The sequence below is a fragment of the Chelmon rostratus genome, chromosome 21 (assembly GCF_017976325.1).
Source record: "Chelmon rostratus isolate fCheRos1 chromosome 21, fCheRos1.pri, whole genome shotgun sequence".
NCBI lineage: Eukaryota > Metazoa > Chordata > Actinopteri > Chaetodontiformes > Chaetodontidae > Chelmon > Chelmon rostratus.
Window position 1 is genome coordinate 948,536 of NC_055678.1, and position 18,660 is coordinate 967,195.

Here is an 18,660-nt window from a genome sequence, read left to right on the forward strand (position 1 = left end):
GGAGAAGCCCACGACCAGAAGTTAACACACAACAATACATATAAAACGTACAACATGAATAAATATGTATGAATGCAAATAAATAAGAATAATATTTAGATTGCTTTGTAAAATAAATGAATGAATATTAAAATGCAAACACAGATCAGTGAAGTCTTCCATGGGTTAGAGGGAAGGTCTTTGCTGCTACAGATGAGTCAGTTTTGGAGCTTGCATGATTCTGTCCTGAGTGCAGCTCTGTGGGAAATAAGACTCGTTAAGATCCACGTGTGTATGCGGTGCGTGTGCGCCGTTGTGCGCGTTATACTGTGCGTTAAACTGCGGGCCGTGCGTGAAGCCTGGAGGTGGATATTTGGAGCACTCTGCCGGGTACGCCGCCTGGGTCTGGTGTTGCTGGGACTTGAGCGGAGGAGAGGCCGGCTGGTAATCCCCGCCCAGATGGACATAACCCAGGCTCGACAGTGTGGGGCTGCCCGGGGCGGAGGGGGAGGACGGGGTTGAGGAGGAGGAGGTGGTGGTGCTGGCGGTGAGGCCCTGCACTCTCTCGTCTTTCTTCTGCTTCATCCTCCGGTTCTGGAACCAAATCTTGATCTGCCTCTCCTGGAGGTTGAGCAGACTGGCCATCTCCACCCGCCGCGGCCTGCACAGGTAGCGGCTGAAGTGGAACTCCTTCTCCAGCTCCACCAGTTGCGCGCTGGTGTACGCGGTGCGCGTCCTCTTGGAGGCCGGGGTCGCGCTTGGACACTTGTCGTTGACGGTGCATTCTGTGAGGCAAACAGAGAACAGGAACAGGTTGTGTTCAGTGAATGAGAGGTTTACTGGAGGTTTACCATCTTTCTCTTTGTTTTTCCTCTGCCTGCTTCCTCTCACTCAGTCTCTACTGTCACTTTAACTCTGTTCATGGGATGTCGTTCACATGGCTGCTGGAAAAGAGCGTGCATGCTCAGCCAAACCAACCTGAATAAATCATAGATCAAGGTTCAATTAAATAAACTTGTGTGCAGTTTTATTATTTATCTCTTTAAAAGACATCCTGAATGAAATGAGCCTAAAAACTGAGTCAAGGTGTGTTTGTCCTCCTGCTTCATGCCTGAGCTTCATTATAACTTCATGACCTTTTGATCCTGAAAAGGAGAAAATTTCTTTAGTTAATATATAAGAGCTACTGAACAGGAACAAACTAACCTGAATAAATAAAGGTTAAACAGTAAATAAAAATTAGTTGAGTTAGAGACAAACAAACAGAAAACGCCATCATTCGACCACACAAGGTTGTTCTCACTCTGAGTTCTGGTGTGTGACAGGCTGACATGATGGATGTGGACCGACAGGAGGATAGAAACCAGGAGTCTATTCAGTTCAGCTCATAGTTTTTCAGTAGTGGTGTGTCAGTAAATGAAGCCAGTGAGTGGTTATCAGACAGATATTTGGAGTTCATCTTAATCAAGATTCAAAGGTTGTCTGGAGAAACCGTGAAGCCTCAGAGACAAACTTTATTTTTCGGGACTTGGTTTCTGTACCCTTTCACTTTGAACTACATCATTTCTGTTATTTTAATGGTTTTTTGGTTTTTCTGTTGAAGCACTTTGTAACTTTGTTCTGAAAAGTTAATTTTATTATTCTCTATCTCTCTAGCGTCCTAACTAACCATGTGAGCCTAAAACACTGAGCCAAGGTGTGTTTATCCTCCTGCTTCATGTCTGACTGGAGCTTCATTAATAGCCTCCTGACCTCCTGAACCAGAAAAGGAGAAAATATAAGATAATTTCCTCCATTAGCTGCGTAAGAGTCGTTAAAGGGAGCATTAATGAAAAGGCCTCATTTGAAGAGAATTGCTGTCTGTTCTTTATGTCATACAGACCTGCGACTCGTCTGCCGTGTTTCTCATCTGAGTGTCTGGACTCTCTCATCCAGGGGAAAATCTTTTTGCTCATAGGAAACTTGGGGTTTTGTTGTTTTGACCTCCGGGGAAACGTGCGCTCTAACGTCTCCACCTGCGCCAGCTGCTGTCGTGCGGCTGCTGGATGCGCGCAGCCGAACCCGCGGACACCATCCAGAGGCTCTCTGGAGAAGTCCTGCTGCTGGGTGCTGTGTGAAGCGCTGCTTTTCTGCATCTCCATGAAATGTGCACCGGGGCCCCCTTTGACCTTCTGACGGAGCGCTGGCAGCCAAATGTCACATGGCGGGTTTCCAGAGAGCCCTGGGCTTCTGGCCTGAGAGGATCCAGAGAAAAGACGGAGACGGAATCAGGGAGGAGACCACATGATCCATCTTATCAACTCAATAGTATGCTGACATGAATAGCAAGCCTCTCCTGGCCGAGAGGCAACGCAAAATGAAGAGTTTGGTGGAAATAAACCGCCTGAAAAACACAAATCTGAGGATCATCTTGTACAATCTGGGCAAATTAAATTATTTCCCTTGTGTTTACTCCAACAATTCCCTCTGGCCTACATCGAGGCTCATTTTCTTTGTCAGTGTGTTGTAAAACAGCTAAAACAAAGGAATCATAATGATTTCAGGTTGAGAATCAAAGTTATTTCTTAGCATTTTTCTTTCTCTTAAGATGATAAATGAAAGTCTAACGTTAAGTTGCTAAAAGAACAAATGAAAAATACTGATTTACTCTGCGCATCCAAACGTGAAGAGGCCACGAAAAAGAAAACGCATTTAATATAAAAGTAAATGCATTATTTTTGTTATATTCTTTTTGTTTCCTGGAATTAAATTCAGCCTGTGACTGTTAATAAATAACATCCTTTATTCAGTTAATGGATCTGTAGCATTTTCAAGGAGAAAAATTAAATGTTGTATCACAAACTGATGAAAAGCTCATCCATGAAAAAACGCTAAATAACAGAGTCCACATGCGGTGCAGCGCCTTTCTGGCCTCAACTCAAACTAAACGCGCTTAAAAAAAAGAAAACACAAAATCTTTTTCACGCACAATCTGAATGAAATTTAATTCCTCTGAAATTAAACCGAATTACAAAGCAGCACTTTTAAGGCGAGAGAAGACGCGGGGAGAGAGAATAAGTCTGGAGGCATGCAGCTTTATGAACTCTGGTTGAACCGCGGCTGGAGTCAGGCTCGTAAATCATAAAGACGCATCACCCAGTCCGCGGCACAACACCCCGGCCGCCTTACCTCCACAACCCGCATTCATCCCGCACCGAAACAGTCCTCACGGCTTCCCTCTCACCTTTTTGGAAACCCTTCAGAATAATCCCTGCAGACAAAGCGGCTCTCGCATTAGATGATGGGATGGTGGTGGTGGTGGCGGCTTTGGGTGAAGCAGAGTGGACAGTGTTTCTGCAGCTCACACCGCCCTGCATAGCATTACTGTGTGTGTGTGTGTGTGTGTGTGTGTGTGTGTGTGTGTGTGTGTGCAGATTATGCAGGCACAGTTTCATGGTGATAGCCCCTGTGATAAAGATAAGACAGGACTTTTTTCAAATGGACTTCCTCTACATCTTTATGGCACTTAGAGCAGAATGAAAATACAAAAACATTAAGGTGGCTCAGAAGAGGCCTGCAGAGGCTGAAATATTTTGGCAGTGAAGCCCTTTTTAAGTGGATTTAGATAAGGAAAATGGCCTGAGAAGACGCCTCCCACCGCCACTGGCATGAATTCAAATGAGCCAAAGAAGATGCTAGTTTTTACATTTTACTCTGAAACATTCAAGCTGCTTTCAGCCCAGAAATCACACTTTCATGAACACACGAGCAGCTTCATCTCTGTTCTGCTGAAACAGTCCCGGGAACTTGTCCAGCGCTGTAATAATAAATTCAAACATCCCATTTAGGACCGAAGCCAGAGAAGCCATAAATTACTCGGGCAAAGAAAGCGATCAGTAATTTAGTCTGGGGGCTTTTTTTTTTTACACGCTCACATACCAAGTGCATTACGTCTTGTTTATATAATGAGATCCTTTTTTTCTAATTTGAACGAGTGATCCAGCAGAGTCATCTGAAAGCAGCGAAGGGCAGACAGACAGCGGTCAGCCTGCAGGACATGTGAGCAGGCCGGGGTGGATCTGCTCTGCTCCACCACACTGCTGCAGGGGATCGATTGGCGCTGCTTCTGATCTCTCATCTTCATGTTTTGCTCGATCGCTTTGATTGGCTCTGAAAGGTAATATTTAACTAATTAATGCAAATGATCACCTTTGATCTGTGATCCATGCGTCGCCCAAACACAGTGTGGATATAGAGTGAACAGCTTGGCCTCTTGTCGAAGAATAAAAGTGAAAAAAGCCTCTTATTTTCATGGCTGCGGTGTGAGAAAGTTTATTTAGCTTCATTCTAAGAGTAAAAAAATGTATCCATGACGTCACAGAAGAGATCTAAAAATGTGCGCACGTGCACGCAGTTCATTCGGTACACATGGCTGAAGCTATGATGGAGAAATAGCAGTGTGACAAAGGAAGTGTTTGCACAAGGTCCACTTACTGAAAATTAACACACGCAGTTATGGAATAAATAATAACAAGGACACCTGAACTCCATACGCTGATGAAGACCATGAGATGTGGCTAAAAGCTCTGGAAATCTCCAGTGAGTTGACCTTTTTGTCAAATAACTTAATGGAGGAATTTTATTGCCTTACACTGAGAGGTGTTATTAATATTTAGTCCGCACTGCCTGTCAGTGAGCTGTACCTAATAAACTGGCAACTTATATGCGTAATGCGCGTAAATCTCTGTGACAGCATATGGTGCCATAAAAAGTGGCATAAAAATACAAAGAAAATCAGCACTAAGAGGCTCCGTTTTCAAAAAGTCTGAGTCGTGCTGTGATATACGAGGCAGCCTGAGAGGAAGAGGAGGAGGAGGCTGGAGGAGGACATGCAGATGGACCGACATGATAAGTCAACGCGCTGGATGAAGACATGCAGCATAAATCTAAATTCATGTTTGATCCCTGTGGCCTGTGGAGGGTGACACAGTTATCGTTCAGATGTGACAACATCCCAGAGCTGCACTTTACACTCCACCTTCATCACCACGGCCAGCTCCACACTCCTCACGCTGCCCGTGTGATGCGTGATGGACATGCACACACACACACACACACACACACACACACACACACACACACACACACACACACTTCCACTCCCCCGTTCAGTTCTCAGGCCTGCTGACAAATGCAGCCCTGCAACCCCTCTTGTCAATTAGCTGCAGGAACAACGTGTCCACGAGGAGGCGATTTATGGCCCCGAATTAATTCAAAGACAGTTGAATCAACGATGGCAGCAGATTACAGCGTGACCAATGAAGAAAATTCATAAATCAGCCAGTATTTGAATAAATAAATGTTATTTAAATGCACTTAAAATATATTTTTAAATTGGTAAAATTCATAGTTCAGCTAAATGAAGATCATAAAGAGCAGAGTCACATGTGATAAACGCTTCACAGCAAACTGTAATACAGACAGACGTGTTAATTAATGTGTCACTCCTACAGGAAGCATCAGAGGAGGCTGCTGTTTAAACACATCATTAATTAGAATATAGTAAACACTTGTAATAATGTGAAATATTTCCTCACAGGAGAAGTTATAATAGCTGACAATAATAATAATGACAATAAACACGCTTTTATCTGCTTACAGCCACATTATGGTGCGTTTCTGTTCTACCGCCCACTGCGTGATTATTCCCTCCGACCCAGACTCCGCCTCTGCGCTTCTGCTCTCAGCACAGGAAAAAAAAACATCTTTGCTAAACTTACTGTTTTCTTTTGGATGTCATCTCCTCGTCAGGACAGATCCTCGCTGCAGCCTGTTTGGAGTCTGTTGGAGCTGTTTGTTGAGGTCCTCCTCACATTTCCCTGCAAACTAAAACTCCTCCTCGACTACAGGCAGTTCAGCGCGGTGAAAAGAAGATAAATGGTGAGCCGAACAATGCCCCGCATTGAAGGCCTGTCCTGCAACTTTCACAGATGTCATATTCTCCAGCAGTGTGCGGCCACAAGACAAAAAGGGGAAAACCCTGAAAGCGGCGGAGGGAGTCTGGTGCAGGCCTGCAGCTCTGCGCGCACAGCCCCTCTCACCAAAACAGGCCCAGAGAACATCACGTGTGCAGCAGGGTCCACATTTTCTGCCCTGAAAGGGACAAACAGGAAGCACTTAGTATTTTAGTGCCTTCTGGAGGTGAAGTGTCATCACCTACATACTCCCCAAGACGCGAATTTGTGGCTGCTGCTGTATTTACACAAATTCGGATCTACAGGGTTTATATAGATGACAGGTCGTCGGCCTGCGTGCTGCAGGAGCTGCAGCCCCCTCACTGATTATACCGTCCCAATATTAACATCTGGACACTCAGAATTATAAATGCAGAGCTGGAACTTTTGACACCTGATTTTGTTTCTAAACAGTACTTTTTAAAAAAAATGTGTAAATGTCTTATAACTTACTGTTAATGGCTCTATTATTTTATAAGAAATAATTTAGGTCCATTACAAGAAAATAATAACAGGTTGTGAAAATTCCAGTTGTCTGGAGTTTGTCCCTTTCTATCAGTTTCTTATTTTCTATTAATACACCAAGTCCTCAGTCATCAATGTTAATAAATAATCGATAAAAGTTTCATACATCCAGTGTGCAGCTATGAATGCTAATAAGTCATTTAAAAGGATTTGATCCACCAAGTGTGCAGTTAACTGCTAATATGTCATTAATAAAGAGGTTTATTCCACCAAGTGTGAAGTTGTAATTGTTAATAACTCATTAATATCCTGCCAACATAAAAGTTGTGATTATTTAATGCTACAATGAATAAAACATCAGCTAATGATTCATTCACTATTATTAAAGTCGTTCATGTATACTATACCTGAAGATTCAGACAGATATTTGTTAGCTTTACATCTTATGGGGCTTTTATTGTGTAGCAGTTGGTTTAAACATGGTAAGAGTTCGTGCACAGATAGAAACATGTACAGTGACTCTGAGGTTTCCTCATGCTCGTCACCATCGTCTTGACTCCTTGTAAAATATTTGTTAGCCACAGAGCTCAAGTTTCATCTCCCTCCAGGCTCACAGTGATGGAGGAAGTACTCAGATCCTTTACTGAAGTAAGAGTACCAAGAACACAGTGTATAAATACTCCATTACAAGTATCCGAAGTAAAAGTAGTCATTCTGCAGGAGAATGTCCCTGCGAGCGATGTGTTATCATATATCAGATTGTTCTGCTGCGTAAAGGAAGCAGCGTTTTACTGTTGTAGCTGTCGAGGTGGAGAACTGGATCATATACAGGTGGCTCATTTAGTTCAGTGGTTCCCAACGTGGGGGTCAAACCCCCCCAAAGGGTCACAAGGTAAACCTGAGGGGTCATGAGATGATTAATGGGAGAAAAAAAAAAAGCTTTGCTACAGATTCTTCTCATTTTTTGGACATTTCTCTTCACTGTTCTTCCTCTGAGATGTTTAGACTGGAAATGTTTCTTCAATGAAAACACAACCAGCTCATAAACATGTGACCACTTTTTGCAACCACTACTTTAATCTTTAACAATATATTATCTGTAAAATTGTGTCCTCTTTCTTTTTTTATGCAAATTCTCTGAGAAGTAAAAGAGATTACATCTGTCAGAAGTCCAGAGTTTGCCTCTGAGATTCTGGAGTGTGTGTGTAAATTAGCATAAAATGGAAATACTCAAATTGTACTTAAGTGCAGATACACTCAGCTGTTTACTAGAATAATAAAGTGAAAAGAAAGAGCAGCTCAGTCTGATAATCAGGCTCAACAGTCTCAACCTGACTTCTACTGGAATCAGAGCTCATGTTTTAGAGGTTTCACTCTCAGCTCAAAGTGTTTGGGATTAAAGGTTGATTCTGTCCACTCCAACCTGAAAAGCTAACTCATAAACACGCTGGCAGTGACTCTGGTTTTCTGTGTTCTGCTCTGTAACCTACATACAGCCGGCGACAAGAGGCCGAGCGAGGAAAAAAGAGCCATCCATCATCCGCCGGGCCGGTCTGAGGCGCCCTCTGCCGGCCGCACTGCAGCGTTACAGCCGCAGCTGCAGCAGCGGGCTGGACTCACGCACGCGGCCAGATGTTGAGCATCCATGACTCCGTAAACCAGCCTCCCAAAAACCGGTCAAGGTGACACTTGTTTCATGTATTTCATCGTTCTGATTGAATGGCTGAGACTGTGAGAGGTGGATTTAAAACAGCTGCTGACATGAAGTTTGACTCTTTACTTGTTTGATTGTAAAATAAATCCAGGTTTCTCATTTAAATTTGATTTTAGATCTGATTTGGCTAATTAACTGCGTTGAAACCGAAGCTGCATTTGGAAACAGTGTTCAAACCGGTTTTATCCTACAAAATATAACCCGTGTGCGCTTAAAATAGTGTGCGCGGTGCTTTATGGCGGCCTTCAAACCTGATTATTCACTGTGTGTCTTGCAGCACTTTCTATGCACATTTTTAAACTATTAAACGGTTCTCATTTGTAGAGTGGAGCCACAGCGGAGGAACAGAAACATGTTGAATGTGTGGCGTGTTTGCACTGATTTGATGAAAAATACATCGAATTTGAAATATATCAGAAATAGAAAATATTTAATTCTCTCGTGTGCAAAACACAAACTGTTTTTTTTAGATGTGAGTGTCGATCGTGACGGTGCAAAGTGTGGCAGCAGTGCGCTTCCTCCTCTTCCTCCTGACGCATCTGCGGCTGCAGTCTATATGCAGTCTACTGACCCAGCGATGATCCCCGCCGCTTTGAATTATGCATGAGATCCGGGTACAGATTACCCCTATCAATATGCAATACTCATTACGCTGCTTAAATTGCCACTTAATAGTTATGAATATGTGGAAAATGTCTGGGACCCATATAGCCCACCACTGATTTTAACTTTTCCTTTTTTTCCTTTTTACCTGAAATGAGTTTGAAAATATTGCAGAAGTCTCATAAAGCCTTTATTTTCCTGAAGATAATCTCATTCTGTTTTATTGGCCTCGGGTTTCTTTGTGTAGAAGCAGTGGAGCTTGTGTCCAGCTCGCTGTTGTCCGAGGCTTCACCTTTGGCCGCTCGGTGACTCGACACGTCGGAATAAATCACTTCGCTCAAGTTCGCTTCATGTCAGCTCCAAAAAGCCTCGAATCACGTTTAAGACTTTTTTATTTTATTTCTGCAAAACATTTTAATGTTTGCAAAATAAAACACTTAGTGTGTTTCTTTCTTTCTTTTTTTAATGCAACAAACTCTAATCGATATTTGCCACCGCTGCAGAAACAGGCCTGTATGAAGTTTTCACGTTTTCTTTTTAACAAAACATTAAAATGTCAAATAACTGGTGTTCGTCTTAGGAGGGGGGGGGGGGTCTGTCTGAAATTGTAGGAGTGTAAACAACATTTTTAAAAAGTGCAGTGAAGACCCGCTTTGAAAAACTGCCATATTTAATCTGACATTTCAGAATAAAATCCTCGCAGCCTCGGTATTTTATGGAAACCGTTTTCCAAGTTTCTCTCCAGCTTCCTCAAACAACTAGATATGACTGGACATGACTTCCTCCCGCAGTCCAGCCTTTCCAGTCCCATCCATGCAGTTAAGCCGTCACTTTCATTCAAGGTTGTGAATTATATAGTACATTGTCTACTCCCCAAAACCATAAAACCAACTTTATGGACCTCACGTGACTTTTCACAGTCTGTAAGTAATATAGGCCTATACACTCTTTGGCAAGGGGGGATTTTTACCAACTTCAGCCTTGCCTATATACCTGTAAGCCAAAGCCACTCTTTTTGGGGATTTTAACAGCAACATATTTCCCAGCTGGCAAACACGCGTCCCGCTGCAGGAAGGTCAGAGGAGGTAAGTTTGAAAAGTCAGATATTTCTCTTTTCAGCGTCACGTTGTCTCTGATATCTACAGAGCCAGAGACGAAGCCTAAATCCTGTTGTTACTGTGACACTTGTGTAATTCCTGCAGGTTAATCATTAGCGAGTTTAAAACGGCTCCAAAGCGACGCTGAAGTTAAAAAAAAAACCCTGAATAAGAGCTGACTTTCCTCTGCGTTTATTCTGATAATTCAGTCGAGACACGTTCAAAGCAATTGAGAGAAACTTTATTTCCAAGCGCTATGAGTTCACTTACAAATACAAAAAGCTTATTGGCGAAAAAAGCTTACATCACTGCCTATCCACAGAATAACCCTTCGCACTAAAAATTTATCACATTGACAGGTTGAATACATTTGCATTGCTCATAATTAGTTCTAAACAATAATAATAACAGATGCACAAAATATCCTAGAGCTACACATTGGCTTGTTTATGAGAGTTTATGGATCTGGCCACAAGATAACCATCAAAAGTAGCAGGAAAACGGACACTAAAGCGCTTTGAATGGCCCCGAAATACATTAGATTACATTCAATGAAGAGCAGCATATGGTTTGGAAACTTTTTTTGTGTGTGTGAGTGTGTGTGTGAGTGTGTGTGTGTGTGTAACTGTACAATGAATTTACTCCTGTTAGACCGTCACAATAAAGAGCTCAAGTTGAAACACCTTCAAGAGAGCAAAAAGCATCGACAATGAACCCCCCCAGTAATATTTACATCTTCTTTTTCCCAGTAGGACATCTAAGCTATCATAGAACAACAACAGTCAACTAAAAACGGCATTTTCAGACCACAGAATACTTCTTTTTCTATCACAATAGCATGCTGGAAGGTGCTGCGCTTTCATAGCTTTACAGTACTCATGGATTTTTTTTTTACTAGGATTTTTATTTTACTCTGAACCAAAAGTTATTCAGTTGTGGAAGGCGCTGCCTCCTGTCACAAGACTCATGCTTTTCAGTTTATTGTCCTTCTTCCACTTCATCCTGCGGTTCTGAAACCAGATTTTGATCTGTCTTTCGGAAAGACACAGGGCGTGGGCTATCTCTATCCTCCGCCGTCTGGTTAGGTACCTATTGAAGTGAAACTCTTTCTCCAGCTCTAGCGTCTGGTAGCGGGTGTACGCAGTTCGGGCCCTTTTCCCGTCAGGTCCAGTCATATCTACAATTTTACAGAAAATCCAGAAAATTAGCAACTGCACTGAACAACAACAACAGAGGGGGGGTTTGACTGCTAGACTTAGACTCGGCATGAGGATGCGTGATGGACAGAGGGGTCACAACATGGAATGAGCGGATGCGGGGAGGAAGCATGCAAGCGACACGACACATAGCACCCCTCCAGGAGATGTTGCCCCTCGTATCTGGAGCGCCCGCCGGCAGCCAGTTTCGCCCACATTTAAATGCCCAAATCCACATTTCACAGCCCATCCTCTGTCAGGCTCCAGCGGCAGTTAACCTCACCCCCATCGAAAGCAAACAATCCCATAAACACTTTACAAATACTGCCTTTTCCCAACCATCCACACCAACCTGCTCACTCATGCAACACTTGACAGATTTATGGCGCACCGTCAGCGTGACATCCTTCAAAACAAAATATTATTAGATGTGTAAATATACCATGGCTTATGTGCAGTTTCCGCATCCAGGGGAATATTTGTGGCGACTGGCAATCATTTGATGTGGGAGTGGAGGAGGTGGCGCTGGGGTCCTGGTGCTGCTGCTGCTGCTGCTGCGCCCGCGGTGCCGTGCTGGAGCCGCCGCTGCTGTGCGCGCCCTCCTCGGTCTCGGAGGCGACGGTGGCGTCCTCGATCTCCGTGAAATGAGCGCTGTTGCTTTTGTTGAGGGTGCTGCCGCTCGAGGTCGTGCTCCGGTCAGAAGGGGGAGAGGGACTTTTTAGTTCCAGCGGCTCCCGGCTGGCCGTGGCGCACGACGGCGGCACCGGATCTGGAGATGAGAGCGAGCAGTTGGGCGTCTGTCTGTACCGGGCGTCCGGCGCGAATCCCCGGGCATCCTCTCTCACGGCCCCGAAGTGGCTGCCGGTGTTGGTGCGGTTCACGGTTAGGTCCATGCCATTGTAGTTGTAGCCGAAAGACCCGGAGTGCATGGTGCCAGGGTCTCTGAAGGAACCGCTCACAGCGCCGTTAGTCCCATAATTTAGTAACTGATAGTCGGAGCCATTTGGATAGCGCCCTGAGAACGAGTTTACAAAGTAAGAGCTCATTTGCTTGGATTTTTAAAGCCTCGATTTGTAGATCTTTGTCGCTATAATCCTGTGTGCTTTCACGATTTATGGATGCAATCATGAATTATAAGCAATGAAGCCCTACTGTACTTTGCCAGGTATGCGGCCAAATATGGGAGAGCGTTCGGGAATCACGTGCCTTTGTTGACCAGTCGTAAATCCTCACTGATGACTTCAAGAGGTAATTCATGCTCCATGGTTACAAATGATGACGAAATAATGGTCGTTAGGCTCCAGTCAATGGTGCCTCCCCGCTGCGCCCCGAGAGCCGTGCGGGCAGAGAGCGCCATCTTCCGGTGAGCTGCGGTAATGCCCCGCCGGGACGCGCTGTCAGGCCCCGGAGCCATCCATCATTTATGTAACACACTGATAATACAGGCCACAAAAGGCTCAGGCAACACATAACAGAGACTTATCAGCCACACTGTCGGCAATTTAACGCGCAAAGTGTCAAACTGGAAATGATTTTAATCTTTCCCCTGTTTGATGTGAATCTGGGGGGTTATTGTGACTTCAGAGGCGGTGCAGCGCCCGTAATAATACCAATAATACCAATAATAATACTGATAATAATAATGATGATGGCTGTGGTGATGATAACAAAACTGATAATAATGCGCATATTTTTCTGGAGCATGAATGACGCCACAAGATTTTCCAATATACATCAAAAAGCCTTTATTTCTATGTACAATTTCCTAAACAAAATATTGCACACAATATCCAGATGTGCATTGAACACAGGTGAACAACAATAAATAACATGTAACATTTCTCATCTGTACAAATGTGTCGATGGCACAGCTGTAAACAACAACAGACTATCATAGAGCAACTACACCACAAGATGTACAGTGAACGACAGAGCCTCTTTTCATGGCATGAGGGGGAAATCAGAGAGGAATTAAACTCAGTAGGCCTACGAGAATGAGGTAACGACATTGTCAAAAACTTAACACTAAAAATTATTTACATTTTGGCGGATTTTGCATAGTCCCCTAAATAAACACACGAGCACAAGGACAAACAGAGGAGGACCTGATTTTAACCCAATGCAGACATTATTACCGTGCAGATACTGAAATAAAGTCTATCACTCTACACGTCTCTAACATGTGATTTGCAGCACTTTATATCTACAAAGGAATAATACATCATTTTATTTTAGGAGTGTGCACACAAACACACACACATGCCTTCCTCTCGTGTCCTTTTAGCTCTTTTTCTCCGCCTCTTCCTCCTCCTCGGGTGTCTTTGAGGGATTGAGGAGTTTGTTCTCCTTTTTCCACTTCATCCTGCGGTTCTGAAACCAGATTTTGATCTGTCTCTCCGTCAGACACAGGGCGTGGGAGATCTCTATCCGGCGCCTCCTGGTCAGGTAGCGGTTAAAGTGGAACTCCTTCTCCAGCTCCAGAGTCTGGTAGCGGGTGTAGGTCTGTCGGCCCCTGCGGCCACTGTTGCCAAATGGACCTGGAACAAAGACAATGGATTCATCAATTAATAATTAAAAGCTACAGTGAATTTCAAAAGTGTAGCCGAAAAATCTGCCCGAGAGTGGAGTCGAAATGTGGAGGCGTGTGTCTGAAAAAAATCAAAGTGGAAATTCAGATTTTTGGAGTATTTCAGCTCCATATTACACTCTTACAACATTCAAATTTAATCTTTGTTATGCATGAAGGAGTAAATTATGGCATAGTAATTAACTGTATTTTATCGTATAGATACTTTATATTTAATATCTCTATTCCAGCCTCTTCCTGTAGGTACGCAAACGTCTCACAGTGACATCCAGCAGCGTTTATTTATTGATAAAAATATTTCTACTCTATTTTTCTAATAATATTTCTCTATCATGGCCATGGCATGCCTTCCCCTGAGGTCATAATGACCATCACAAACATTATCTTTTTAAAAACCTCCTAAATGAAGTCATTAATGTGGCTACAGCAGGTTGGAGCTGATAATGTGCAGAATGCGTGGTGCGTAAAAGTGACCTCATGGAGTATTTTCTCTCTGGTGTCACCAGAACATTGTTCTGTAACATTACAGTCAGGATGTGCAGTCACAGTCCGGCTGCGCTCATGAACAAAGCCTGGAAGGTTCCAGTGAAGTGAAATTCTCTGTGTTTGTGTTGTGGACACTGAGTCGCTGCTGGAGCTTTAACGTCCCTCTGAAACAGAAAAAGGCCCAGTCTGAAGACGCCATGTGACACGGGCTCACAGCTTTAGGTTGGAGCTCGGGTGATGTAGGCCAAGTCTTTATGTGCGTGCGTGTGTGCGCGTGCGGTTGTGTATGTATGTGATGATGATGAACTAGCCGAAGCCCTGAAGGCGCGTGAAGATCCGCGCGCACTCCGCTAATCTCACCTGATTATTTTCTGTTTCTGTGTCTAAACGCGAGTCGCTTAAATCGAGCTCTCCCCAGCTGACAGGTAACCCTGTGAGGCACGGGGGGCTCACTCCATCAGGCGGAGCAGGACTCTGCACTCCGGGCAGCGTCACAACAACAGAGTTAAGCGCGCGCTTGTACTCACCGGCGGAGCAGGCGTTCATCCTCTGCATCCACGGGTAGATCAGAGTGGACGACTTGTCGTCGATGCTGCCGCTCATACTGACGGTCTGCTCCGGGCACTCCGCTTTGCGCTGCTGGTGCTCCTGAGTGACAAACAGCGGCTGGTCCTCGCGGCTCGAGAAGGCGCACGAGCCCTCCGCGTCCTTGTAGAAAGTCCCGACCGGGTTGTAGTCGCAGGGCGCTCCGCCGCCGGCCCGGCCGTAGATGGCCGCTGCGCCCGTCTGCTGGTAGTAGGACGCCGGGTAAACCTTCTCCTGCATGTTGGCGGCTCCATATGTGGCTGCGTTGGAGTAGTGTCTTAACGGATCGGTGTATCCCGAGGAATATAACGGTATCTGACCCAGGAGAGAGTCCTGTCCTCCCGGTAGAGACACGGGAAAAGTTGAGTTAACAAAATAGGAACTCATTGGGTGGACAACGGGGTGTATATACTCCGGAGGAATATGATTTGTTGTCTTTTATAGTCCAAGTGGTTTTGCCATTACTTTATCCGAGATTTGGTTTTTGCTGAAAGGGGGGGTTGTGAGGTGCCACTGAATACAGAGGGGAAGTGTACCATCTGATCAACCTCTGGCCAATCACCGCCGTCTGTGCTTGCACTATTGCACCCATGGGGGGCTCTTGTTGCGCGCAGGGGTCCCCGGTGAATCGAAATGAAGCGCTCGAGCCTGTCGGTCTTTACGCACGCTCACGCGCACAGATGCTGCGAAAAGCATTTACACTAAAAAACATACAACAGCTCGGACAAGTTCCTGTATTAACTTTTCATTTCATGCAACACAGACGGAGTTCTCCCCCTCCGCAATAAACAAGCACGCATGCACAAACTCTCCCTCCTTCCCTCTCTCTCTCTCTCTCTCTCTCTCACACACACACACACACACACACACACACACACACACACACACGCATACGCGCGCGCACACACATGCACACACAATATGCAAAAGGGGGAAAAAATCGCAATGAAAATACTTTGCACATTATTTCAAATTGCGCACAAATGACAGGCGGACATCTCGCTCTCCTCCCTCAACCTTCTCCCCCATCGTGTCAAATCATCTGCTCATAAACGACAAATAAAAACACTGAAGTCTGAACGCAGCTGCCACAGAGCCCACCAGCGAGTGTTAGTGAGTCCAGATCGATGCAGAAAAACTGCGTCACTCATGTTGATTTTTCACTCTTTAAGGTGTTTAAGGCTCCTCCTGGTTTCTAATTCAACACCAACTGTGACTGAAGTCCACGAAGACGCGCAGGGAGCAGAGGGAGGACACGCGCTTCCACACAGATCCTCATCCTCATCATCATCATCATCATCACCTTCTCCAACGTGATCAAGTGGAATCTGATTCTCCATTTTTAAAATAAGTGTGTGAGTATAAAAGTGTGAAGCGAGCCTCAGTATTTGTCTGGATCCTGACGTCATCACGTCGCCTATCAATAACTGGATTTAGAAACAATTAAGCAGATCAGTTAACTATTAGAAGCTATTAACAATATTATCATGTTCATTAACGTTCCCATTAGAGGCTATTAAGAATATTATGATCAGTGTGTGTCAATTAGTTTCTTAGTATTATTAATAAGCCCCCAAATATAGAGTCTAGATCTGCAGTGAAAGACATTTATTTCTAGTTAATAATTCGATGTTGGAAGATTTTCGTGCGCAGAAATACGAGAATTTGTTAAATTAAGTGATAGAATTTAGATTTATGTTTTTTTGTAATTCCATCTACACAAGTTCTACATTTTCACTCATCTTTCGCCTTTAAAAACTCCCCTATTAAATAAGAAATGAATAAAAATAACGAAATAACCACTGAACTGTTCAAATGATACGAATCTACGATTTATTACAAATATTTGATTGAATTGTGCAGAAAAATAAATATTTGTAGGCTGTTAGTTTATATAAAAATTAATAATCCGGTTTTTCCGTCTTTGCTCCAGCGCGCGCCTGATGTTAACATGTTTTATTCTGATCCGTTTGGGAAACATTTCGATTTAAACACTGAAATGAAAAAACCTTGATGTCTGGCTTCAGCCTGCGCGCCAGGCCGCAGCCCCCGCAGCCTGACAGCTGCTGGACATCTGGAAAGTGCCAACAAACAGACTCACTGATGATTTTACTGTTTCCGCACCATCACATGACGGTGTTCAAGCTGCAGCATCACACGGGGCGCAGGAAGCGCTGCAGAGGCGCCACAAACCCAACAAAACGTTCAACGCGGCGCTCAGAGACGCTGCATGTCCTACTAAATCTAAAAACGGCCCAAAGCGCAGCAAATATTTCTGCAAAATTCTGCAAGATTTGGACGAAAGAGACGCAAAATAACAGGATGAGGAGCCAGCGCGCGCACAACCAACCTGAACCGTCTGACACAGAATAAACCCAAAATACAGAATACAAGAAACAATCAAATCAGATGAAATAACAGCAAACAATCAACTTCTGCAGCAGAATAAAAGCGGGAAACATGTCGCTGATATTTAAGAAAAACAGCTGTAAGCGGCAGCACAGGGCCTGTATAACCACCACCACCACCACCACCACCACCACCATCATCATCATCATCATCATCATCCTCAAAGTCAAGCCTGTCCGGCCTGCAGCTGAGAACTCTCCTCATTATATAACATCGTTAGTCCACACAGGCCTCAGTCCTGCCACATGAAGCTGTATTTACACACATTTTAACGTTGAGGTGTGTTGGAGGCGCTGCAGCATCTCACGAGTTAAACACACACACACACACACACACACACACACACACACACACCAGCAACTGGTTGTGAATCTTCACACAACGCGAGAAAGAAAGACGCTGTGCGCTGGATAACGAGCGTTTCTTCCAGACTGATCTCATTTCTGGACATCAGGCCTGCAGTGAAGCTCAGCCTCAGCGGCGCTGCAGCAGCGCACTGGTGCCGAGTTCATCGCCGGCACACGAGAAGCGTGGCGCCCTTACCTTTGTTGATAATCCATCATTTCCTGTGTGGGTGCCACTCCGCAGACGCTCCCCTCGCCTCCTTTCACTCCTTTCCCCAAATTTCCCACTTTGCTCAAGTGATTTCATCAAAGTAATCCCACCATCCAGGAGTGTGATGATCCCTCATTTTCACGAACACATAGCCACACAAGTGCAGCCACGTTAACATGGCGCGCGCAGGGAGGCATCGCGCGGAGGCTCCATCGCGCACTTTCGTAAAATTACGCACGCACAGCCGCCACCTTCTCGACAACACTGCGTACGCGTATTGCATTTACAACGAGCCAAGAAAAGCTTGTGTTACTACAGTTAAGTGAATGAGCGCTGGAAAACAGCAGCTGCAATATAACCTCATGGGAAATAAGTTCCCATTCCTGCTGTCCACATGACCGCCAGCAACCAATCCCGGAGCCTGGCGAGTCGTAAACTTCCATGGCAAAGTTGTAAATTTTCATAAACAGCAGCCGTTTTTGTGCTTTAGACATGCTTTCTCATCGCCATCTTTATTTTCTCCAAGGCCCGAAATGTTAGAATTTGCTGCTGGATGAAAGCGGAGGGTGGAAACGTGGAAATCGGAGTGTTTTCTCAGACTCGCACTGCGCTGGATGTGGCGCACTTGGTTCTGTCCCAGCTTCTGGTCTCTAACCAAAAGGTCTGTACAGCTTCTTCTCGTTCACAGCTGCAGAGTCCAGTTATTTAAGTCTAATCAGAGAATATTACAGGATTTTGGCTTCAATCCTCCTGAATCCTAAAACGTGTGTGACGTCTTTCTTTAACCCGTGTCAGTGTCAGTACGCACCAAAATCATCAGGCCGTGTTTGCGGCTTAAAGGCGAATAATTGAGCGCATTTTTTTTATTTTATTTTTTTTTGCTTTCAGGCTAAAATATTTTTGCTGTAAAGACTTTTATGATCCCTCAAAATGGAGCATTTCATTCAGTCACCGCAGATCAATTTTAACACGGGCCAAAGATGGAAATGTG

General features: G+C 44.5%; 3 protein-coding genes across 3 annotated transcripts; all 3 read right to left on the reverse strand.

The window, feature by feature from the left end:
- Positions 1-186: 186 nt before the first annotated feature.
- On the reverse strand, positions 187-2,120 carry LOC121624723 (homeobox protein Hox-A3-like). Its single transcript, XM_041962567.1, has 2 exons — positions 1,862-2,120; positions 187-764 (listed from the first exon to the last, which is right to left on the reverse strand). The coding sequence occupies exons 1-2, from the start codon at positions 2,118-2,120 to the stop codon at positions 187-189; spliced, it is 837 nt and encodes a 278-aa protein (XP_041818501.1).
- Positions 2,121-10,780: 8,660 nt separating this feature from the next.
- hoxb5b (homeobox B5b) lies at positions 10,781-12,093 on the reverse strand. Its single transcript, XM_041962401.1, has 2 exons — positions 11,490-12,093; positions 10,781-11,028 (listed from the first exon to the last, which is right to left on the reverse strand). Exons 1-2 carry the CDS (start codon positions 12,091-12,093, stop codon positions 10,781-10,783), a joined length of 852 nt encoding a protein of 283 aa, XP_041818335.1.
- Positions 12,094-13,327: 1,234 nt separating this feature from the next.
- hoxb6b (homeobox B6b) lies at positions 13,328-15,092 on the reverse strand. The gene is made up of 2 exons (XM_041962353.1): positions 14,648-15,092; positions 13,328-13,584 (listed from the first exon to the last, which is right to left on the reverse strand). Exons 1-2 carry the CDS (start codon positions 15,090-15,092, stop codon positions 13,328-13,330), a joined length of 702 nt encoding a protein of 233 aa, XP_041818287.1.
- Between the last annotated feature and the right edge of the window lie 3,568 nt (positions 15,093-18,660).